Source organism: Anopheles coustani, chromosome 2 (assembly GCF_943734705.1).
Source record: "Anopheles coustani chromosome 2, idAnoCousDA_361_x.2, whole genome shotgun sequence".
NCBI classification, from domain to species: Eukaryota; Metazoa; Arthropoda; class Insecta; order Diptera; family Culicidae; genus Anopheles; species Anopheles coustani.
In genome coordinates, this window is record NC_071289.1 from 18256092 (window position 1) to 18281741 (window position 25650).

General features: G+C 44.9%; 3 protein-coding genes across 4 annotated transcripts; all 3 read right to left on the reverse strand.

The window, feature by feature from the left end:
* Positions 1-210: 210 nt before the first annotated feature.
* LOC131264025 (vacuolar protein-sorting-associated protein 36-like) lies at positions 211-948 on the reverse strand. The gene has a single exon (XM_058266316.1). The coding sequence runs from the start codon at positions 946-948 to the stop codon at positions 211-213; it is 738 nt and encodes a 245-aa protein (XP_058122299.1).
* An 8482-nt stretch (positions 949-9430) lies between these two features.
* Positions 9431-12435, reverse strand: LOC131263432 (peroxisomal acyl-coenzyme A oxidase 3). Its single transcript, XM_058265633.1, has 4 exons — positions 12352-12435; positions 10742-12273; positions 10522-10676; positions 9431-10090 (listed from the first exon to the last, which is right to left on the reverse strand). Exons 1-4 carry the CDS (start codon positions 12375-12377, stop codon positions 9689-9691), a joined length of 2115 nt encoding a protein of 704 aa, XP_058121616.1. The 5' UTR covers positions 12378-12435; the 3' UTR covers positions 9431-9688.
* A 1801-nt stretch (positions 12436-14236) lies between these two features.
* Positions 14237-25559, reverse strand: LOC131263125 (choline/ethanolamine kinase). 2 transcript variants are annotated; one of them, XM_058265281.1, is made up of 7 exons: positions 24750-25559; positions 18714-19046; positions 17245-17849; positions 17030-17170; positions 16683-16953; positions 15193-15453; positions 14237-15121 (listed from the first exon to the last, which is right to left on the reverse strand). In XM_058265281.1, the coding sequence occupies exons 1-7, from the start codon at positions 24768-24770 to the stop codon at positions 15008-15010; spliced, it is 1746 nt and encodes a 581-aa protein (XP_058121264.1). In that variant the 5' UTR covers positions 24771-25559; the 3' UTR covers positions 14237-15007. The 2 variants fall into 2 exon arrangements, 1 of the variants encoding a protein (XP_058121264.1); XR_009178242.1 differs by lacking the exon at positions 14237-15121 and adding an exon at positions 15927-16483 and having other exon boundaries at positions 15370-15453.
* Positions 25560-25650: the final 91 nt, after the last annotated feature.

Sequence of the window (25650 nt, forward strand, 5' to 3'; positions counted from 1 at the left end):
GAAATACCATGCACCAAATTAATAACACATAAACTTTGTTTTGTATTCATAAAAATTAGTTTAATCTCCTTGATATCGTTTTTGTTTTCGCAACTTAATAACTTAACATGACTGTGTGTGTGTGTATCCATCGTCTAAAATCACATTTCACGGCCGATGGATGCGTTAAGGAACGTGCCCCTTCTGGTGGTAATCGACGCCGGTTCGTTCCTATCGCTGTTTGGTGCAGGAGCTTTCGGCCATCAGTGCCACGCTGCAGAAGATGGACTGTCTTCGTTCCCGCAGCAAACCACTGTTGGCGCCGATCGGGGAGGGTGTTTGATCGATGAACTGCCTTTTCGTCTGCTGCTCGAGCTCGAGGAAGGAATCGCTTTTCCGCTTCCGCTCCGCCGATTGCTGTTGCTGGTCCAACGACTGTATCGATGACGACGATCGGTTGTTGCTTCCGGAGACGTCCGAGGTGGAAAGGCGATCCGAAGACGTGTCCGGCTGCTCGGGCGCCGGTGACGTCGACGGCGAGAGAGACTTGTTGGCACGTCGCTTGTAGGGACCTCGGGTTTTCCTGGGAAGTGCCTTGGTGGAAGGTCCTTGGTCCTTCGCTTTGGATGTGTTCCGCTTTGCCGGGCGCGACTGCGGCGGAGTGGTTCGATGGAGTGACCGTTGCAGCAGTTCGGCCTGCTGGTTGAGCAGATACAGAGCTGGGGTTAGCTGGTAGTCCACGGGCTGTTGCGGCTGTGCCATCTGCTGTTGAGCGCCGTACACGTACGGATTGTAGAACATGGCGGCCGCGTCCGGTGAATAGTATCCCATAACACCGGCAATCCTTTGTTGATGCTGGGGAACTTGTTGTTGTTGCTGTTGCTGTTGCTGATAGTAATACTGCTGGTAATCCATGCCGTAACTCGCACCGTACACTGAACCACCGTTGTATCCTTGCTGGTTGTACATTTCACGTGAGTAATCCGTGGATTGCTACGATCCTTTTACTGACGATATGTTTCCTCCTCGACTGCTCAAGCTGATTTGTGATGCTGCTGGTCGGTGTTACAGTAATTTATACCGACCTCACAGGTACTCTGGCACAAAGTGACCCATCCTAGCGGCAACACTCCGCCAACCGCAGCAAGCAAGCTGCAGAAACAAAAAAAAAAACCCACCAGAACATGGACGTGTTATCCTTTTTACCTGTTTGTTGCTGTAGGGTAGTTTTTAAAATACGCGTTCTGCTTTCTTTCTTTTTTAAAACCGTCCGCTCGGTTTTATTGCTTCTGCCTATCTGGGCAGGTACCCCAGTTTTGGCCACGGTGGGCAGCGGGAAGAAAGATCCGATGCCGATCGAACAACTAGCCGGGGTACCCAGGGTGGAGACATTAATTCTTCCAATAAAGAACCCTAATCTTCCGTGCACAACTCTTCCGGTTGTGATGTGATTCAGCCCATAGCCAGAATTTATTTTAAGTATTCGATGGTTCCTTGTCCGCTTCGATTTTTGCATCATTAACTTGATTAAAATCATAATGATAAACCCCTTCCAAGAAACAACCGCTTTCTCTCAAACTCTTCTGAACTTTCGTTTCTTACATGTCCTGAATTTTATTTTTATACTTTCCCGTGTTAAACTGTGCTCTCTATTGCACTATACTTAGTACACTCATTCCGTTTTACACATTTTAAATTGAATGTGTGTGTTTTTAAAGTTCTAATGCAATTATTACAAACAAGGCAAAATGCTGGTTGTTGCACTTTGCAAAAAGTATCTTTTGATAAAATTTGCAATTGTGAATTTTAAAGAAACCAAGAAAAATTACACTCTCAAGCCGCAAACACTGCCGGCACATCACTGCTCAACGAAAAAAGACGCGCATGTAAATATAAGCTCTTCGTCGAATGCCAGCTACCCGCATGTTAAGCATTTGAAGACTTGAAATGTATATGATAAAAAAAATTATAAACTTATCTTTTGAATAAATTTATTACAATCTAATTTTGTCAGCGTTTCGCGAATTGGCGGCTGTTTCAAATCGTCAAGTTTTATGAAAATTTAAATTTTCGTACCATGAGCGAAGGATTTAAATTAGTTTTACTTATCTAAATTACTGTTTTTGGATAATTTAAAGCTGCGTTACTTACCTAAATTACTCTTTTGCGGTAATAAATCGACAAAAGTCAGTAATTTAATTTCAGCTTCTCAAATGTCAGCAAATGTTCGTTTTTATTAGTTTTTTAGTCTATCAGATGCTTTGCAAAATGCAACCGATTAATATGTCGTAAAAATCATAAGCTTGGTATCAAAACTAGTATTGACATGGTTACTCAAGTAAACTAACTAATTTTAACTAACTTACGCAAATAAAATATGAAAAGTGTTGAAACATTTAAAGTTCGTTTCATACACGTTGGTAACTCTGGGTCGTGTTTTCAATATTCCCATTTGGTTTTTGTTTTAAAGCTTATACCTTGTGAATCATCCAATACTTTTTGTGACAAACTTATCTCAGAAGCACTCTCGGCATGCTCGGTAGAGGTACAGAACCACACTCAGTATCTCGGCTGTGGCCAGCTTATCCCGATGCCACTGCACGGTTCGCCGCAAAAAGATGCCTTTGTCCTTCAATTTACGCGCAACGCCCCGCGGCCATTCCCGCACAGATGCCGCCGGTACCTAAGTTTCCCCTCGTCCCGTACGAGTACTTTTTCTCTCGGCCTCTTGGACTTACCTTAGTGAATTTCCGTTAAAACTCCCAGTTATAGGTACATCGGTGGATCCGCCTCCCAAAAAAGGAGAAAACCACAACGCTGAGGTAGGTTTAGTTTTCGCACGCACTTAATTTCCTTATGTGTCCTCGGGGGCTAGCGAGCGTGCCCCCGACTCAGGTATCCATCGGTGGAGGATAGGAGCGCAGGTACAGAGGCCCAGACTCAGACGCAGTGCACATTGCTCCGTGGGTCGTCCTGGTGGAACCGCCTCGAAGGTACTCCCGCAGGAGGGAGCGATGAATTCGATCCCGTGGACCGACCCACCCCCTTTTTTGCATGGGCGAGTATTACATGTTATCCTTTTGGTTTAAAGAGTTAATTTCTCATGTAAACATTGGCCATTTGGATATGGTCATTTGATGCGGGACTCTGGGGACGATCCGCTCTTTTATACCTGGCCTTGGCCAGGCCTCGTTAAAATGTCCTATACTACTTTCTCTTTCTCTCTCTCCTTCGCACCCTAATCCTTCGCGATCGGCTTGAGCCATTAGCAACATTACAGAACTCATCTCTCCTAACGCTCCCGAGGGTCAGTCGGGGCTCATTTATTGTTTCCTTTTCGGCAAGAGGCGAACAAAGAAAAAGTCAATTTCACTTTCACTGCCCTCCCCTACCCATTTCCTTGGTCCTTGGTCCGGAGGGAACGGAGGGAATCGGCCAGGTTCGGCAGCACACAATGGCCGTTGGGATCGCATTTATTAGACAGCGTTAAAACAAACAGCATTGCCAGGGGAATTGCGGCAATTTTGGGAGAAGGGGTTTACCAGCGGCGGTATAAGATACTCGAAATCAAGAAAAATGAAGACAATTGAATAAGGGTATTTAAAATTCGCGTTCTACATGTATTTTTTTTTTTTTTGTAGTCGGAATGAGTAAGATAAATTTTTGAAAAATTAAAATAGTTCGTAAATTCTTCTTTTATTTCTTTGTGTGCAATTCCGGCGAATTGATGTAACATTATCTTTGTAAAATCGTTCGTTACATACATTTACTGGTTCATATTGACCATGTTGTTCTTGTTAAGTTATAAATTTACTGCTCATGAATGTGCTTAGTTACTTCTTCTGTAATTTAAATTATTTTTCTTCGAATCGCTCTTACGTAGCGCCACTTTCCTGCTTTGTTAGAAAATAAGAGAAACGGTTTTGTTTTTGCGTCAAGCAAAACTGATTTGAAAATCGTTTAAATTAGTTCGATAATTATTCAATACTCACGAGGTCTCAACTATAGAAACGTTTTTCCTACATTACCATTCCCGTACTGTTTGTGAGAAACTGTTTTTGTTTTTTGCGTCAAGCAAAACAAATTTGAGAATCTTTTACATTTGTTCGATAATTATGAAATTCACATTCGTTTTTCCTACATCTCCATTCTGCTACTATTTGTGCAAAACGGTTTTGTTTTTGCGTCAAGCAAAACAAATTTGAGTATCGTTTACATTTGTTCGATAAATTGAAATAAATATGCACTTTTTCTCGCCAGGCGCTGTAACCATGGAAACGTGTTTCCCACGGCATAAACGGGTAACGGACACTCCAACTAACACTTCCTTCCCGTCGCGGACGGACAGGAACTTTGTGCCATCAGCTCCACGCTGTGGAATATCGAGAACCGTTCGCCGTTGCTGGCCACTGGCGGTGACGGAACGCCAACGCCGGCCGGTGAGGAATGCGGGGGTCGCATGATCGCTTGCTGGTTCCGCTGCAGTGCAACCGATGCCATCATAAGCTGCCTCCACATGGTGAGCGTGTGTTCGGCGTGGACAATCCTAGGATCCAACACCGGTCCTCCGCGGCCGATCGGGTGTCCGTGCGCCGCCAACGCTGATCGCTGCTGCAGCAGGCTACTCTGTAGATTTTGCTCGATCAGACGGGAAAAGTCAATTTTATACAGACCACCGCTGGTGTTTGGTTGCACTAGAGACGCCGGTATGTTGGTGGTAGCGCCCGCGGCCATTGGCCCCACATCCTTTGACACTTTGCCATCCTTTGTGCGCTGCTTCGTGCGAGTGACCCGTGGTTCCTTCACCGGGGACTTTCTCTTGCGATGCTGTCTCAAGGACACACTCAAGTCAGCGGTCGGTTCCGCGGTCGAAAACGTCCCGATCGGTAACGGTACCAGCTGACTGCCCACCGCCGGTGTGGTATATTGCGACTTTATAGGGGCCATTTGTACTGGATGTGGCACCAAATGTGAACCGTTCTGCGACTCCGGATGATGCGCGTGGCTCAGATCTACCACTCTGGCCACGTAACGTGCACACGGTTTGGTTCTCATTACTTTCCTCGACGGTTGATGTTAAACTGACCACTGATTTGCGCAAAATGATCGACTTCGCCCGAGTCCAAGTAGCCACAGCTTCTCTGGGAGTATTGTTCTCGCATGGAGCAAGGCATGGCACAAAAGGCATTCAAATCTGCCAGATGTAGCACAAAACAAAAGAATTATCCTTTGTTTTTCTGGCACATTTATCTCCATCTCTATCTCGGATGTACTCTATCCGTATGGGAATGTCGCAGATATCGGAGATGAAATGGTCATCTAAAATACGGTGGAAAGGTGATCAACCAAGGAAGAGTTCAGAAGAGTGTTTCAAAACGAGTATCAAACCATTTGAACGTGTTACAATATTGTCGTGCAGTGTGCCGCTCTAGCGTTTCTAGTTGTTTTGATCTTTATTCATTAATCCCTACTCGAAATGGTTCGACCTCTCGATCTGGATGCATCTTTCTAATTAAACATAAATTAGTGCTAGGTTGTGCAACCAGTTTTCGGTAAACAATTAATTCAATTAGTTTAAATTAATCTTTAAAAAAACGTAAACAGTTTTTGAATAATTGACAAACCTGTAAAAATTATTATATCGAAAAAAAATGATCAAGGTGGAGCATTTAAAACAGGGCCAGGAATTAAGCACTCATAATCAAATGAAAATTTTATTCCCTAATGCTACATTCTTTCTCTGGCACAACATTTTCATACTTCCAATTCAAAGTCTTATGAATTAAATCTAGAAACATAAAATTTTATTTTTAATCTTATACATTTTACGAACCACAAGTAATTTACAAACTTATCGCTCTATCGACGGACACCACACACAGTTGTTAGCTAAGGAACACAATCGTTCAAACAGAGTTTTCCAACAAAGAGCTTTCGCCTACACTGTCCGTATTCGAGTATTGTTCAACACCACACCAGCCCGCATGCCAGATTGTTGCTTTAACGCGTTTCCGGTGTCCCAGTAACTTTGTGCCAGCAACTCCACATTGCGGAAGATGGATTCGATCCGAACCGCAACGGGCTGGTTCGAGATTGGAGACTTCCGAGGTACTGGCTTTGATTTTGGCGAACTGCTGATCAACCGGATCGAACGAGGCTGCCCATTGGAGACCTTTTTCCGTTTTGGCTGACCACCATGGCTTTCCACCCTGTTGCTTATGATGTCTATGAACGGTTCGTCGTCGGGAACGGTAGAGAGGCGACGTTTTTTGCTGGTGCTAGGTGCGTTACCAGGGGCAACGGATTGCTGGATCTGTCCTGCAATTGGCTGAAAGCTGTTGTACGTATTCCACTGCGATCCTTGGTAGGCTCTGGATTGATCGGGGAAAGGTGTACCGCTGCGTCCGTTGAATTTGTTTTTCGAGCGAAGATCGTACACTCTGGTTTCCGTATTCCAGTAAGACTGTGGCCGCTCGGAACGGTTGTAGTAGCCATCGTATGGCCGTCGGAAAGCTCCTTCGTGCAGCGCTCCTCTAAGGACTCCCAAGGGTTGATAATGTGATGGCACGTGCGACATTACTTCAAACGTTCGCTCCTTTCAAACTTCACGGAAAATCGATGACGGATGTTGATGACTGGCGGGATCGAACACAAGTGATGCTCCTGTGCGACTTCGGCTTGCTTTTAAATGTGGCCAAGCGGTTGGCCAAAGACTAGGCTTAATTAAGTGACTGCGCGCCAATCCAATCCAGCGTCTCGTGAATTCCATCCAATTGCGTCGAGACGGGCCGAGATGATGCTCGCTTGGGATTTCGAAAAGTAATTTCCCGAAAAATGAATTCCCAATCGGGTCCTAAACTGCTGCCCGTCTGCTTGCCTGCCTCCATTACCTGTCCCGTTCGATCTTCCAGTCCAGCGCCGAATACCTGCTGGTCAGTCTCGCCCACTGACCACTCCGTCGTACCCCGTAAAATAATTTTGGCCGAAGGGCGACTACCCACTCCTATGCTCTCTCACATGATTCTCGAGCCTGAAGCTACCGCCAAAGGGTACGAAAAATGTCGGCAAGTTTTACTGGGCAAAAAATAGGTAGCGTCTTGTTGCCGGCGGTCGTTAATTCATAAGCGTTCGCGTAAAATCCCAAACCCGACTCCATTCGCCTCTAGTCCCACCGGCGAATTATGTTTTTGGGATCGAATTTCTCTCGCCAAATTCACAGGACAGACTGAGGTGTTGTTTCGTCCTAAGAATAATAGACGATCAGACACAACATCAAGTTTGCCATCGCTATGGCCGAGAACGTCCCACGGAATATCTTCGATCCAACGGACGTGGAATGAAATTCAGAGTACAACTTGCTATTATTTTACCTCTTTTCGTAACCCTGGAAGGAAGTGCACCTAACAATCTTGAACTTCCTGCCCTTAAAGTGCGGACAGGAAGCTGGTGCTGGTGTTTTCCTAAACTTCCTCGTTTTAATGATCATCCTATCCAAACTTCCTCGTTCAGCTCACCATCTTAGGGACACATCTTCCGGCGGTCAGTTTGAATGGGGAATTTCCACAATCACCAAATGCACGCGTCGGCATTGGTTTGCCCCCAAGAAAACATTGCGCCTTAGTTTGGAAAAACCCTTCACCATAATGGAGGTCTACGGTGAAATTAGTAAATGGCGCCGGAAGTGATGCTTTTACGAAAAAAAAAGTGCGCCCAATTATTTACGTAACCAACACAGCGACAGGATGCGACGGAAAAGGATTCTGTCTATAGCAGCCTGACGGGAAAGTCCCACAACTCTTCCTGTCGGCGTCAAATTTGTAGCCAAACGAAGGACATTACCGATCCTAGTAGTTCTAGACACCTCCTGAGAAACATCGACATACATTACATTATGTAACTTGGAGAAATGGAAATCCTCCGGTCTACAAAACTCCTTCAGCTCTCACTCGGTTACGTCAAATTACGTTATGTTACCTAATCATACAAAAGGATATCGACAAATTTGCAAACCCTATCGCCGTTGATTCATCAGTCGGGATCCCGGTCGGGTGTCTAGCCTCGGATCGACGGGGGTCCGATTGTTGTTTGTCCGGGCACGAGCCTTTTTCGCCGTAGTCTATAAAAATTAATAGGATTATAAAGCTGCACTGTACCGTAAATTCGCACCGAACTATTACCGCTAGGGTGCCAGGTAGTTCCAATCAGTCACCTTCTCGGACGAGGATTACTTATCGTCATCTCCATCTCCCTTCCGCTGCCGGGCATCCGTTCCGAAAATCTCTTAAATTTGCTGCTCCCATGTGGCGAATATATTCGGCAAGCAGGCACCACATCGAAACATCTTTTGTATTTTTGCAGAAAATGGTTGATAGCAAGGTGACGTTCAACGGGACATTTAGGAAAGTGACCATCTTGAACCGTCACCGTAAGAGGATTTTACGGCCACTGGCCGTCGGAAGGGCGTCACCCCGCATGGCGTAAACAGATCATAAACCCATAAACCTATTGGCTTAGGCTGGGAACGGTGCAGACCGTGTCTCGATGTCGCATGCCCGGACTCATTTCGCTCCCGTATGTGTCTATTGTAAGCAGCGGTCGTATATTTTGGCCTGATTTAACGCAGTGTTCGATTTACAGCTACCTGGTCATAAGGATAAATAAAGTTTCGGTGCTCTGTCGATGTCGCGAGTACCGTGACGGACGGATACAAATGCTAATTTTAATAGGTTCAATTTGCATGGATTATACATGCCTTTTGGGATGTCTGCGATGGATGTCCAGGTTTCCCCAGGATGTTGGTATCGCGAAAGGTACGCTTTTGCCATCCATGCAGCCAGCAACCATGTCCAGTTTACCATTTGGCAAATGTGTTGTTTTTCAAAAACTACACATTTTCCCGCTACCCCCACCAGCCACTGTTACCTTTTCCACTCGGCTGATGCTTTTCGTAAACAATCTCCACCCATCATTCTTTTGGCCCACCGAAGCCGGTTACCTTTCCCCCGGGGGTAATTGGGCCTAAGGGTAGCTAGCGGTTGGATGTTCTTCTGTTCAACCGTCGTCGGTTTTTTTACTTTTTATGATACTTGGACCCGTAAGGACCTCCCCAACACAACCGGAGTATTTTCGGTAAAAAGGTAGGTCGTAAAAAAGGATCCAATCACAGCATCCTAAGACCAGCGGGCAACAAGCCCGCTGACCGGGAAACGATCAAAGCAATCGTTTTATGGTTTGTTTACGAAATCCGTTAGCAAAAGTCTTGTCCTGGAGAGAGTGGGCCGGGTAGCCGGAATGGGCTGGGAGAGGCGTTTAAAAAAGTGCTGCCTTTTTTTCTGCACAATGGCTCATAACGGCAGCCATGCAGAAATATTTTTCTGTTTCGAACGATCGTAATAAACTTTGGTGATATATTTAACGCAGCGGGACGAAGCAGAAATCGATAGTGTTAGTCATAAAATCTTAACCCAAGGGCCCGCTCGAAGTTGGTCTTTTTTTTATTACAAAAAAAAAACAACGCTATATAATTATAACAAACTACAATACCAAAGAAGTCGAAACGAAATTATGCGTAGTAAAACCTAACAAAAGGAAGATCGAGCCCAAATTATGAGCGAATGCCATTTTTCTTTGCCCGGCCATACCCACAGCGCATTAAAATATAATCGAAAATGTTATCCCGCGAACCCATATAAACTCCACCACCGGTTGCTTACAGCTTCGACTGTTGCACATAATCTCGGTGTACCACGTCGCGCCACCACTTGGGACGTTCGAGCGCCTCCGGCGCTTGCATGATGGCCGACTCCATATGTCGGTACACGTCCCCATCGCTCATGCCGAGCGGCGAATTGAGGATGAAGTCGGTCGGAGCGATCGCATCGACCAGGGCGATCGCATCCCGCTTGATTACGGGCAGTCGATCGAGGATCGCTTGCTGTAGGAGGCCCATTGCGCCCGGTTGGGCGGAGAAATATCCACCCTGGTAGAAGACACCGATGTGACGCAGGATCACGTTGGCACCGTAAAGTGCACCGAGATGCTCTAGCACCTGTCGTTCCGGACCGGATTCAAGGTCGGCCAGGAACTTGGCAAACACGAACAGTAGCATGCGCTGTTGAGGAAAAGGGGGAAAAAGATTAATAGCGAAAAGAAAGGGCAATGTGTCAGTTAAATAAATTATGCATGTTCATATCAAATGAAAAAATATTGAATACGTGGTATCATTTTATAGAGTATGTGTTCATGTTCTTTTCATTTTCTATTTCAATGTTGAGCTTATTTCAACAACTAAAAAAAACTAAAAAATAAAATTTAAAAGGACACAAAATAGACGAAACTGTTCAGATATAACTTGTCTTGTTTCAAACGAAAAGAGTGGGACATTTAAAAAATTATAAAAATACACAAAAAATAAAGGAAGATCTTATAGTGTTGCTTTGTACTTGATACATCAAACCGTTTCAACCATCAACCATGATTTCGTGAAAATGGTAAAAAACATGTTGTTAAACATTTCACTGATGATTTCAGTCATCCTCTTACCTCTCCGTAAGCGATTGAAAGCGTTCTGGCGAAGAAGGATTGGGAGTCGTTCCGGGCTTCAAAAGATGTCTTTCCTTGACGCTTCAAATTGGATAACTTTCCATACGTTTCCTCCAGCAGATAAGCGACCAACCAATCCAATGCTTCTAGTTGATCTGTGAAAACAAACGATATGAATTATTGAGCTCAGTTAGCCAAGATTGTCGGCACCGTTTCGTACTTGAAATTGACCCTGCGTGGGCTGCTGAGGTCCAGTTCGGTCGCCGTTTGAGCAAAGTCTCCGAATGCGCTAAAAACTGTGCCGAACCGAGGGGTGATACTTCGGCAAACTTGTCCCATCCTTTAGATCGCACACTTAGCAACCAATTCGACGCCTGCTGGATGAGCACATTGTTTTCCCCTTCGTACGTGCAGTTCGGATCGTTATTGCCTCGCAAATCGCCGATAGTTGATAGCTTCAGATATCCGTGACCTCCGCAAGCCTCCCGGCACTCCTGAACGCCGTCACGTGCGGCCCACGTGCAGACGGGTTTGGCGGCCGACGAAAGTGCGTGCACCTCCATCCCAACGCCACCAATATTCTCTCCACCGAGCATCTTCAGCTGCATGTCTCCGTAGGCTTTGGCAAACCAAAGGTTAAACACGCGTATCACGAAGTTATTGGCCAGATGCGGGAACAGACGGAACTGCTGCGATTGGTACTCAAGCACGGGCCACTCTTCCTCACTGTCGTCCGGTCCGAACTGTTTCCGGCTGGCCGAGTACCGGAGCGCTATGGTGATCGCTTTGGTGAGGTACACATTTGCGATACCACAAATACCGACGCGACCCCCCGAGAGAGCCCCCAGGGAAGCGCCGAACCGTTTGCTGGCATCCTTGAACGGGGACACAAACTCACCCGCCTCGTTAACATCGCCAGTGCGAGACAGTAGGTTTTCACGCGGGATGCGATACTGTCGGAACATCACGAACCCATTGTCTACGCCCTGTAGGCCAGCCTTCGCACCAAGATCGCCAACCGTCACCCCGGGGAAGGCTTTAAGGGTGGAAGAATCACGCACCGGTACCACGAAAGCGTTCAAGCCGTGATGTTTACCATCGGCGGTGTACAGTTGAGCGTACACGATCAGGTGGGTACAGGTTTTGCCCAGGTTGCCGATCCAACATTTGGCCGCCTCAAAGTCGGGCGTGTGCAGCACAAACTCGCCGGCCGCAGGATCATACGTGGCCGTCGTACGCATACCCTTCGCGTTCGTCCCGTGAGCAATCTCGGTCAAACCGAATGCACCCAGGTACTCGCCTGTCTCGTTACGCTCCACAATCTCATCCAGTCGGCCTACGTCGAGGGTGCGTATGACCGACGGGAACATGCCGAATCCGAGCGAGTACTTCACGGCCATGCTTGGTTCGTAGGCGATCCACGATTGGTGATAGTGTGCGGCCAAATCCGGTCGCTCGAGGTAGTCGATAATGGTGAACATCTTCTCGTTTTGCACCACATACATCCGCTTGGTAGCCAGATGGCGCTCTTCGTCCATGGTAAGCGGTTGCAGCGGATGCGCAAACAGTGGGTGTTTACTGGCAAAACTCCACACCCGGTGCTGTAGCTCCAGCGAAGTGACATCGTTGAAGGCCACCTTTATTTTTCGCCAATCGACGGTGGCCTGCTTACGATACACTGTCAGCGGTCCCCTCGACGGTGGATCCGGAAAGAGGGTTTTATTTGCCAGCAAATCTCCATGTTCCGACGGTCTGTAGAAAGAGTTCAAAATACATACATTAACGGACAAATTAAACTAGTAACGCTTTGTAACGTTGCCGAAGCGTTACCGTGCGATTGTGTTGAATTCACGCATCTCTGGCGTTTGTTTACGTTCACCGTTGTCAACGAGCGGTGCCGAGGATAGATTCCGAGAATTCGACGTACTGTTGATGTTTTTGTTGATTTGCTTTACTGCCGTAGTATCGCACAATCCCGCACGATATCTCGCTGTTATCAGAGGCAATCTTCTGCAAATCATCGGGAAAAGAAAGAGGGCTCGTAACTCTTGTCACTGCACAGAAAAAACATACGTATAAACCCTTGACACCAGATGTTTTCGGTCACTAAACTAAACGACGAACTTAGTCTACGACGACTTGGATTACACTGAACAGCACTAGGTCAGGAATGAAAACCTTATTCCCGTCACATACCACCACCACCGGCCAATCAGCTGTCTGCGAGCGAATGCAACATGAATGAAAACAAGACAAATGGAATGAAAAAAGTGAACTTTGCACTGTAGATCGCGATCGGTTTGAAATTATTCACGATTATTCTACCACAGTAAGGCTGGAGCTGACAGCTAAGAAATGTTAAGCAATTTTCTATAAAATTAGTCGCTCTCTTTTGAAAAACTTCAACATGCTTAGCTCTGTCGTCTCTGTTATCTGAACACACACAAGATTTTGTGAACTTTGTATTACACCATACCGATTAAGATTACTGGGCTAAGGAACTCCGGCTGGACAGTATATCAGCGACAATTGCGTCGTTCGCAAGACCTGAACGCGCACTGAACGCGAGGTAGAACTTGCAATTGATGTTGCTACTCTCTGCGGTCTCTTGCCTCGAGGCTTCCGTTTGATTGTGGAATCGTTGATAAATGACTTGCGAACCGAACCCTCTAGCTTAGCCGGGGGCGCATTCGTTTATTGACTTAAAAAATACACCCAAAATTAAAACCATGATCACAATCAGATTAGTTTATTAAATGAAGTAATTTATTTGCTTATAAGCTTACAAGATGTGACACGTGTTTTAATGTATACTATAAACGCTTCACTTACAATGGGACACATTACTCGTTCTCGTCTATCACCGGGAGTTTACATGATACCACTAGTAATTCCTAGCGCTAACTACAATATACGTATATTGTAATATTTTCCCTTCTCGCAATTTATTCACCATTCCGCAATGTGATAGGATATTGATTCGTTTGCTAACGGATTAATTTTATCACGTTTTTGTGCACTGTTCCCGAAAGACAATCGTACAAAGAAAGGTAACGAACAACCATTTTGATACATTGGAATAGCAATTCAGTACTATAGGGAAAGTAACAGCTTTATATAAATACGTTCGTCTGATTTTTAGTAAGGTGCAATAAACGCGCGTGTTTTTTTATAATTTCTTTTGAGGCTGTTAGATATATATGAAATTTGTATTACCCGAAACAGCAGTCTAGCATTCATGTAAAGAGTATTGGGATAATCAATGTGTAAATCACACGCACAGCACATCATTTAGCAATTTTTGAGTAGCTCTTAGTTGGATCGATATGTTTTTGATTTCTAGATACGAATGTGTTTCTTTAGGCGCTTTTGATGTACTTGCTATGCTATCTTCCAAATCCTATCGCACGTTGCCCCCCTTCCGGTCTATTCAGTGCAAAATTTGAATAGTTTATTCTACACTATGAAACATATAAACTATCAATTGTTTGCAACGGTTTCAAATCAACCACAGTCCCAAACCGTCTGCGTTTGCCACATTTGCGATCAAGTCTTTCTAATCTTTTTTTCCGCTTTCGAAGATCATTCACATCATCTACCACAACACATCACAACTACACGCTGATGAATAGTAGCATGCCTACGCATAAAATGGGTTATTGAAAAGTATTGAAAATAAAAATATTACGCATTATCATTTATTGCAAAATACCAAAAGCTCCCTGTAGACAACATATCAAACTTATAATAAAATAACTTGCTTATCGTTATAAATTCGTCGTATCACCTCTTCTATAATAGTCTAAGCATCCTCTTCGTACTTCAGTTATGGTTTGTTGGTTTCGGTAGGAAAGTTAAAGTCGTTCACAAATATCATTCACGAAAAAGCGTCAGTTAAAGTACATAATAAATTGTCACAACATCCAAACACCCACGCGGTAGATAGCGGTAAGTACGTCTACAATTAATAAATAGTCCAAACGATAGACCATGATAAAACAATAGGTGGATACTTAAACTAGCTCAAGGAATTACTAGCAAAGAAATTAAAATAAAAACTCACTGTGGCAACTAATACTGTTACGATAGTGACGGTGAACTTTAGCTTGGATGACTGTTTTTTTTTCTACGCAAATTTTAAACACGTCCCGTCATTCTTCTGAAACCGAAAATTAATCTACGCATTACGTTAGTGCATAAATTATGCTATTAAAAAAAACTAAGGCTGTGTAATTTACTGTAGAAGGTATGACATGGGCACTGAATGTGTCTTTTCTGTGGCCCATGCTTGACCGGTAAGCTGTACTGGGAGGGAAGAAGCTGTTCAACAGGCCAGATCTACTAGTTCTCCTTCATCAACCGAGATTCAGTTTGCTTCCTCATGCTTACTACATCGACCAAGCGGTCTAAAGCGCACATGTCTGCCTGTATTCCTGGACCGTTTTCCCGGCACGACAAACATATTATTTCGTTGGTGTCGTTTGTTTCACTTTTCCGGATCCACTGAGGATGCCTTACGGGTCGAGTCAACGATGTTCGCCGTTTCGATATAACTCTTCTTAGCCGAACGGTACTGATTTAGCCGGCAGATGGCGTATTCCTGTGAAAGAACAAATGTTTAAAAGCTATATCCTGGAGGAAATTCTTCATTCAAACATTCTATCCACTTACCAAGTAACCAAATTCGATTTCCTGATACACGTTCACGATAGCCCAGAGACTCCAGAACAGATGGGACGCCATCGTGAAGCACTGCACCTCACGCCGCACATGGTTGATCTCATCGGTTCCCACACTGCCCCCGCTACTACGATCGGAAACGGAACCCGCGTCCGATGCTTCATCGTAGTCTTCTGCTGCACTGTCACGATCACCGTACGATAGCCGTTCCGCGGGCGCCAGATGGCTCAGGTACTGACGGATGAACTGGTCCTGGATTTGGAGGAAAGCACAAATGCACACATCACAGGTCATTAATTGATGCTGATTCACAGGAAAGCAGTATTCTCTCAAATTGTAGTGGGCCTCTATCTACACCGAGGCGCTACAATGAACATACGCAAAACTATTTTCATTCATTCGTTGCACTGTGTGTTTGATTGCTTGTTTGTTAGGATCCGGGGTAAGGAAAACCAAGTAAATCTTATAATTAATTAAAAGGATGGAAATGGACATGTTCAACAGAATCTAGTGTGGTGAAACTAGTGATTTACACTAACGCACACTATGCGAGGCACTTTTAGCCTACTGATTTTGAGTTGAAAAGTGTACAAAAGTTCGATAAAAGCAAATAGGAACGAAAGATCAAAGTGTGCGTAGGAGTTTTGCGAGACAACACAAATTGTGCGCGGATGAATGAAACGAAACGAAACGAAAAAATGTGATAAATGGATGACAAACTCTACTTTTGCAGATCGCTAGCGTGGCGTGAGCGGTAGCGATCGCGACCAGACGATCTCTCTGTGTGTGGCTGCGCTGTCGCAGTGAGTTTGCCCCGTTGCGCCCGGATGTCTCAGCCACACAAAGCCACACACACCCGAGGAAGACCCCCCGGGAAGCAAACGTGAGGCCTTTCTAGAACGAGAGGAAACCATTACTGACGCTCTGGCACGCCGGCACGGCCATCGTCGCGGCCCGCGCGGGCTAGCATTACGGTGGAGGAACGAGAGTGCTGCTGCTGTACGAAAATACTTGGTACGTTTTGGTCCTTATCCCTTTATGCCCTCGTGGACACACACTGTTAGGGGACGAGTCCGGCCCGGGACGGGAGTTGCTGCCGCATACTCTTGTATCGACTCTTGTGTGTGTGTGTGTCTGTATGCTTTGCCAATTAGCGAACGCAAGCTGGGTTTGCGGGGGATGCTCATATTCTAGCGCGGCCACTCTTGATGCCTCACAACCACCACCACCACCTCCAATACCACCCATCTCCCCCGAGGTGACGCGAGGTGTGTTTGCCGAACTGAAGAGAGAAACAATAGAGAGCGCAGACAAAAACAAAGAGACGGAAAAGAAGAGAACAAAAAAAAAAGAACATAGGGAAAAGCACAGTGTGACACAGGAGACTCTTGTCCTGGCTGCTTGGCTGGCACACTACTACTGTTGGTCACCGTCACTTGTCGTCTGCACTGTTCGAAGTGTCCTCGAACAGGGTGGCTTACCTGTTGCTCGGCGGAGGGATACTGGTCCAGCTTGTGGTAGAAGTACGGCGATTCGCTGTTGGTGTAATCGAACGTCCACTCGAGGAAATGGTTGGCGAGATCGAACCCGCGATAGTTGTAGGCACAGTACTCGAAGTCGATGATCATCAGCTCCGGCTCGCCGTCCGTCAGCGAGGGCACTTCCGAAAGGGCCTGTGAGTTGCCGCTTAGCACGGAGTCGCGCGTATTATCGAGGTCGTTTTCCATGTGGTCCTGGTCTAGGGAACGTTTCCTAAAAAAACCAACAACATTAAGATTACATTATTAATTACATTGTTATAGTTTGTCGAGCGGACACCATTTGTTACCTTGAGTTACGGTTGAGATTAATATTGCCACCATTGGATGGAGCAAGTATATGCCCTTCCGGGACAACGCCATTCGATATCAGAATGCCACTAAAATGCGAATCGAGCTGAGTGGATTCGTCAAATGATTCCAGCGTTGTACTGTTAGTAAAAGATAATCATGAATTATTTGACCATTCGATATCCTTGTCCAATGGCTGGACCTGATTACTTACCATTCATAATTCTGACCACCAGCCGTGGAGGAATAATCCTGCCGAAGCAGTATATTTCCCTCCTGCAGATCGTTGTGACAAAACACCACCGGAAAGTCTTCACTCTCGATCACTGATCGTAGCCACTCGACCTCCGCCACCAGGTCCATCTCGGTCAGAATATTCGCTTTTTCGCTATCGCCATCACCACCATCGCTATTGTTGTTGTTGCTGTTAGAAATTATGGTTTTGTCCGTTATGCCCTTCGCAGTTGTGTTGTTCCCATTGGCGCGATCACGTTCCATTGTCTTGAGCGTTGTCTCTACACCCTTCAGCCAGCGGTTCATGGTGTTCCAGATCCAGTCCGGTTCTTTCGACACCGGAATGTCCATACTATGAATGGCGGCCATCTTTTCGGCGATCTTGAGCGAAATCTTCATATCGCTCAGTTCGGCCGTCAGCAGCGCCCGTGCCGGAATGTATTGCTCGATGCGCCCACCGGGGAAGATGCCGTGCAGCTTAGGACCTAGCTTCCGTTCGCTGAGCAGCGTGAAGACGACCGATTCGGTGAGCATAGTTTCCAGAGCGTGTTCACCGTGAGTTTGCCCGTAAATCCTTAGAAGCACCTAAATGGGGGAAAATAATCGAGACGAAAAACAAACAAAATCGATTAAAATATCTGCAAAAATGTGTTTCTCCAGTCTTGTGGTAGATTTTAGGATTAAATTAAAGTACCCTCGGGCGATGATGATATCCTTCGTATAAAAGCTACATTTTTTAATTAATCCACTAAATTCTTATTTGACCGATGAACTTTAGTAAATTATTTCAGCGTGTTTTTCATTATCTGCGTGTTGTTTAAATTCGTTTATTCACAACGTTGGGTGAACCTACACTTTTATATTATAACCATCCAGATATTTGATGCTGTGATGGAAAACCGCCAAACGAAATCTAAATTATCATCAGGTCCAAGAGTTGGCAGCGATTGTTTCAACAATTGGAAGCAATCAAAAGTATGATCGAACAAGCGCGATTGTAACTTATAATTAGTGGACAGTCCGGGAATACTCGCAACAAAAACCAAGGGAGTACTATCTTATCTGCTGACGGTAATCGGGACTAAATTGGTTGCGAAAACTCGGTAGGCTCGTGGGGGCAAGACATGGAGATACGACCATTTGGGAAGATGCACAAAAACGATGGTGTCGGACAAGGAAAGTTCTCGTTCAAGGTGATGTGTGTTCTTTGAGATGGAATGACAGATTCTGTCGATTCAAACGAGGCAATACAATCACAATTGCATGGTGGCGTAATGATTGATGCATGACACGTGATTAGTGCAGGACCGGTTATTTAAACGACACCACCGATGATTACCGCATGTGGGAGTGTTGCTATTCGTTTCCCTTAAAATGCCCCTTCCCCGGGGTCGCTAGTAATAAAAGAAAATAACAGAATTTAATACACAACTCGGAATCTATTCTTACCTCCTTCGGTTCCAGCATGTTGGCGCAGCTGTCCTTCCGGGCACGTTTGTTCCCGTTCCTTCCCTTAGACCTCGTGTTTGCCTTCGGAATGTCTTCAAGCGCCGTACCGGAAGAGGCATTAAATGAGCTCCGGCGTGAACCTTCGTTCGATTTGACACCGGCCGCATTGTAGTAATGGTGCTCCGGTAGGCTGACGTAGTAGAGGAAGTTCGAAAGGCCGCCACTGATCCGCTTGAGCTGCAGCTCGTCGGCCGAGATAGTTTTCCACGCTCCGGTCAGATAGTCCCGGCAAATCCGAGCCGCGATGTCCCGCATCTCGGTGGGAGAGTTGGCCTGCGAGTGTGGTTGGTGGATGGAAGAAAAGAAAAAGAGATCGTAATTAGCAAATACCGCTAAGGCGAACGTTCGAGAATGTCGCAGTGCAGAGTATGGCAAGGTGAAAGGCAACAAAATGCGTTCATTTCCAACCTACCGTAGCCGCAATTAAAAGCTAAAGCAAAAGAAAGAAGCAAACTCCAAGGTGCGGTGGCAGGGATCGATGAGGGATCCTCTTTTCACCGAGTTACACCCAATTGCTATGAAAAATAAAAACGATTCTTCTCACAACACTCCGAAAAGATATTCTACAAAACCACCGTACCACGATTTCTCAGTTATAGTCTAGTAAAGTTTCTCGAGTCACTAAAGGTGTGGGTCGATTTTCCTGCCCTGTTTCCTTTTTCCCTTTATGTTCACACACGCAATAGGTTGTTGGGCCAATGCCAATTTCGCTGGTGGAAGCATTCAGCTTGACGTCGCAGAGAGAACTGTTGAGGCGAGCAAGAAAACAACCCACCGTGGCCCTTCTTCGTCTCGTACAAACGCAGCAAAAAAAAAGGGTGTTGCATATTTGCCAAAAATCGATACCGACTCGGACATTCTTTTCGTTTAGTCGGCACGATGCAAGGGGAAAACTCTTGTAATTGCTTCGTTTGTTTTGAAAAATGAAAAAAATGATAATCAAAACCCTTGTTCGTGACTATCGGATAGCATATCGAAACTGTTATAATTTTACAAGGTAAGACCTTTTGCATACCACATATGCAAACTTGGTAAACTCGCCTCAAGGGGGTTGTGTTTGGGTGTGTAACAACAACAACAACAACAACAAAATCTCCCTTGCCCTAAGGCAAACAAATCTGCACAGCACGCAGGCGCATCCGAGAACGGCTCGGAGCGTAAATAGCTCTGTATAGTAGTGATGACTGTCTCCGGACAAGTTCAACCCACGAACGGTTCTCGCCTGGTGCCGCTAAAGAATACCGACCATTTCTCACGAGTCTCCGGGAACCGCCGAGCTGACCGGTGCCGACTCTTTTCGGTGTCCTCATCGATCTCGTCGTCGTCGTCGTCGTTGTCACTGCTAATGGCGTAAACAACAGCTGTGGTGTTGTCCCCGTCGGATGGGAAGGCGTGGCGCGACGTCTCGCAATCCTTTTCCTTGAAGACGACTCTCGTACACCAACACACCTGATGGAGGAACACTTTCCGCACGTCGTTTAGTGATGACGTAGCCGTGTGGCACGGACTATCGGAAGGCGGCAGCAAGCCGCCGGGCAAGGCAGCGCAACAACACGTAAACAAAAACACGTGGATCGAAGCAGATCAATGCTATGTGCTGTTTTTCTACTACTGCACTACTCGGTAATCATGGTCGTATGCAAAAAAAAAAGAAAAAAATGACCTAACGATTGAACACGGTACTGTTTTACACAATCATCCGCAGTTCAACATTATGTCAGGAAGTCGAACATACCGAAGCTTAAAATAGAACACTAGAAAAGGGCCATTCGTTGGCCATATTTTCTATTTTTCAACTGATTTTAATTTAATTTTTCAATAGCACATGTAAAACAATGTTCACTGATGATATAATAATCATCCATGACGCTGGACATATTGAAATGATTAACACGTTAAGCCCTACGTCGGCCCCGTGGGGCCGACAGTGTTCTTCCCCGTAAGCCGGCGTCGGTCTGCTCGGGCCGACAGAGCCCGTTGGGTAGACCGGCGTTTCTACGAATCGCTGGCAGAACGGGAAGTAGTACAATTTGCGCGTAGGACTTAACGTGTTAACAGCTTTAATCAATCTCTTCACGCAAAGAATCAACTAAGAATCAACTTACAAAAGATATTAATATGTATTTCTTGACTAAGCTCAAGCTGTATACAAATTTTATTTAGTTCTCAATTTTATTTACACTCGCAATATTGAAGCAGTCAGAGTGACTGGTCCTGGCAGAATAGCCTAAGGCATAAAAGAAAATAGTTATATTCTAGTGTGGTTCATACAAATAATTTTTAAACCGTTATAAATGAAATGAGTTATTTGTAATTTATCTAGAATTTCAAATTTAGCTAAAACCATAATTTAAATTAGCTGAACATTTTCACCGAAGGAAATAAAAGCGAATCTTATGTTGTTTGGATAAAACAAAATTCACGTGCTGTATGAATCATCCCCAATTTGTACCTTGAAATCTGAGATTCTACATTTAGTTACTTTGTTAGTAGTGATTACCGGATAGTTATAAAATCAATGACTAAATCCCTAAAATCTATAAAAACTGCATTTTAACATGCATTTCGATTTTTCCTAGAATTGGACCCAATTTAAAATATGACTCATGACTTCCGTGCGCTTTTGCTTCGTGCTGCAAGCATGCTTTTGAATCTTTTAGCACACGACTATAATTCGATGTACGAATAAGTAATGTGTCATTACGAATATGACTACTTTACCAACCAACAGATCGCTGTAAGCCAATGTCCAGCTAACATTATAAACATGCATTTGAGGCACAGATAGCCTTCAGGCAGAACCGTACATTGCCATTGGTAGGGCCGAAATGCTCTCAACCGAGCCAGTCTGCTATGGGTCACGACTATGGCCAACGGGGATGGCAGAAAAGGAAGGTTTGCACTTTGTGTTGTACTACTACGATATTGATCCAACCGTCAATCGCGGCCGTCATATGGAAAAGCAAATGAAGGCACACGATAGAGAACTTGACAGGGTAGCCTTTGTTATTGCGTCTTTATGGATTGGGTGGACAAAATATAAATCTTTCCTCCGAGACGGTGGACGGCCGGGATCTTTTTCACAATGTAAATTTTCTCTTAGCTCGGGTTTTGGTGATTCAACCTTTAATCATGTCCACCAATTATGTCGGTTGAAAGGGTCAAAGGGTTTACATCGATTAGTGACCGAGAGGGTAGCTTATTTGTCTAGCCAAGCATCTGAAAGTAATGGAGAGTGAGAAAATCTACATGTTTGATTTTTCTTCAAAATCAATTGCAGCTGAAGAAATATTTGCGGCGGACCTAGTGAGGTAGGGTGACTAATGTGTTTACATTTTTAATAAGCACGAATTATGGTTATACTCGATTCTAGCGACAAAGAAAACGATAAGTGGCGAAGTTAAGGGAGAAAAAACAAACTCAAAGTCATCCCACACTCTAAAGGTAACGCAACCATGCATTGGATGAATGCCATTATTTTTCGTAACAAACGGGCGAAATTACGCTACTTATGTGAGGACACGTGCCAACGTGCCGGGGACTGAATTAAGTGCTGTGCAAAGCTTAAAAGAGGTTTCTGCTGTGCGGTGAACAAAAAAAGCAATTCAGAGACATATGATTCTTTCACCTTCACCTTCAGCAACTGTTTGAGGGATCCACCACCTCCATCGGGACACTTCTGGATGCATGGATGGGAGAGACGAGACAGAAGGGGGAGAGAGAAAAAAAAGATTGTACATTTGATCGTAATTAGATTCTACACGTGCCGTGCTGCTAGAGTGTATCGTAAAAATTTCTTCTTTTTTATATTCTATTAGTGTGCCGGCAGATGAAAATCACATTTTAGTAAAACGTGACAAGGGAATTGATGGCCACCGATTAGTAGTTGATCATGGCGCGAAATCCCACCCCCTCCTTTTGCTACCAAATCCAACTGAAGACACGTTTGTGACAAAGTAATATAATACCACGCATGGATGTAATTAACTTTAGCGCACCTGAAACAAGGGAAGGGAACCATTGCCGGCGATTAAATCTGCGTTGTTAACGAAGTGGCCTATCACTTGTCGTTGATTGGACGGCTAAGACGAAGAAAGGCTTGTCCAAACGATGGATTTCAATACAACTGATAACCGACTGAGTCAGTCGGTCAAAATGGGCCGGTACTAAATGTTACATTGTTGCGATGCCAAAACCACCGTCCTATTGTGTCTGAGTGTGTGAGTTTTCCCTAAGGGTTGACAGTTAAAATTCATCATTAGATCGACGAGGGCTCTAATCTACACTGCGCAGAAGAGGGCACCGCTGATAAGGGAACTAACTACAACCAACATCCCTTCGTATTCTTCCTGTTATTTTTGCTCTGTTTCCGAAGGGAAATAGTTTCCTGAAGTACACACAAACACAGTACAAAGTGCTACGTATTTGCTTAAACTTATCTTTTTCCGCCGCATCTTGTGTTCGCCTTGATGATACCGACCTTCGAGGAGAGCAACTTGGCAGCAAAGGGCAATAACGCAGTTGTTTCGTTTATTAATGGTTTTATCTTCTCGCATTTGCAAAAATATGCATATAAAATGTTTATCAAGTGTTTTCGATAGATTGTTCCGCTTCGTCTGGTGATAAAAATGCAGAGTAACGTGGCAATAGAGTGCACACCTTATATGGACCTTGACGTATTTCTATGAAGCAAATATAAATTCTTATTCACACAATATTCGATGCTTTGGAACATAATGTATTACTTGGAGTTTTACAAATCCTTTAGCAATACCATTAAATTTAAAAAAATAAAAGATAATTTAAAGCTGCAGTCCTTGTTTCATTTTTAGAAAAAAAACATTAACACGGTCAAATTAAATCACGAAACATTGTTAAGAATTAACTATAATCCTTAGTCGATATATCTTTTCATTAATATGGGAAAAAAAACTATACAAATCAATCTCTTTACCAAGTTTTTCTGCCCTCCTGCATTACGCCCTCTTTCATCCTACCTTATTGTATGAATCCTTTTCTTTTTAGTTGAGCGCACGACCAAAAAACTGATAATAAAAGTAAATACTTTTCGTAGACGGCATGTTTAATGCCATGGCGAAAAGACAAGACTACTATTCACATTGCATCTGTACGCATTGTGATAAAGGGAAGTGTGACGTCGACCGAAGGAATGTGTGAACACGAAACAACCAACCGCTAACGAAATGGAATCACCGGAACGTGTTATCGCCCGACGGTGACAAATTTTTTATGAATTTTTCGAGAACTAAGGCACAGGTGGTGCCTGCGGCGGCGGTTCATACTAGAAATCGGATTCCCCGATGCGGTTTCGCTTTTCAAACAGGTAGCAGATTTCTCAATGACTGCCTCCGGGGATTTCCATCAACCGCGCAGGCAACGGGTCCATCGGTTTTGTTTTGAAGATCTTACTATTGGTTACGGGATATTCCCAACGGAATCCAAAGTTCAATCTGCGCAGAAGAGCGAAGGCATGTACGCACATTCAAATGTGCGCCGTAGCGTTGTTGTATACTGAAACAGACGGTGAAGGACAGATTTCTACATCGTCGTGGCGGCGAGTAGAAAAGGCTGCAAAACGCATTCGCATTGACACCGAGGATAACGACTACTGGTTCCGGGTAAAGGTTAAGGCAAGTTCGGTGATTATAGCCCTGTAGATACTGCGTACCTAGCTCGAAATCATAACAAAAATCTGTCTAAAACTGCTCATGATGTAACCGAGGAGCACGTCTTCGGCCATCCGTAACCAATTCCACCTGCTACGCAGAGGCAACCGAAGAAGAGATCAACACGATCCATCGCGAAAGTCGTCTGACAGTTTGTACCGCATTGTCCCTCAGACCGATCACGCCATTTTTCTTACGTTGGTGTGGTGGGTAGGTATAGGTGGTAGGTGGTTCCTGCAAGAGATGGTGTAAAAGCGATAACAGCTGCCAGACACCTACTGGCGCTTACCTTCGCAATGAGGTTGTTCATCCTGTGACGCAATCTGCAAAATTTGCTGCCAACGGTAAATCTTTCCCCTCGGATGTTTCCTTCGCCGAAAGCGGTCCCAAATCTTTCGATTGTGTTCCGACCTGCGCTACGATTGGGGTATCGGACGATGGTTTTTATCAGCACGCCTGTGGGGGATGATCTTCCTGGATCTGTTCCAAAATGTCCCAGCTCTCACGCGCTGCGATTGCTGCTACTGTGCTGATAAGAGCGTTCGTTCGCTTCTAGAGGAATGCACTGTGAAGTCGTTCGACGGTGATTTTTGAACTCCACGCGCAAGCCTTCGATTGTGAGTTGATAACGTTGCTCTCCACGCCGGATGGAAAATTTAGTGGGAAAGTATGATGCACAACAGCTGTCAAGGCACACTTCGACTCTGTTCACGGCACTTTTGTCTGGCTCGGCTACGTAAACTTACAAACGCTGATTATAAAAATAGTAACATGAAATCCCCGCTACGCACCCGCGTTTTCACTGGGCGTATTTAGAAGGCACGCGGATCCGGGTATGAACGATGCAGTAGTGGTAGTCTATATCAAGTACTTTCGTTGTTATCAGTTCTATGTAATATTTTGTTGAATATTTCGAACGATTCCGGAAACACTATTGACTGAGTTTTTTCTTGTACGCTTTCCTTAGCAACAACTACTACACAGCGATGCAGCTCGTTCTGCAAGAGATCACTTTAGAGAAAATTACCACACAACACAAAAGCAATGTGCAATCTAACTTTTCACTGATCACCAAACCAGTTCCGATACGCGAAACAAAACAAGTGCTGTACTTTGAACGAACCGAACGCATTGACCGCCTGTTTCAAACTAACTCGTTGCGCGAATGCAGGACTAGATTAGCAGCTGCG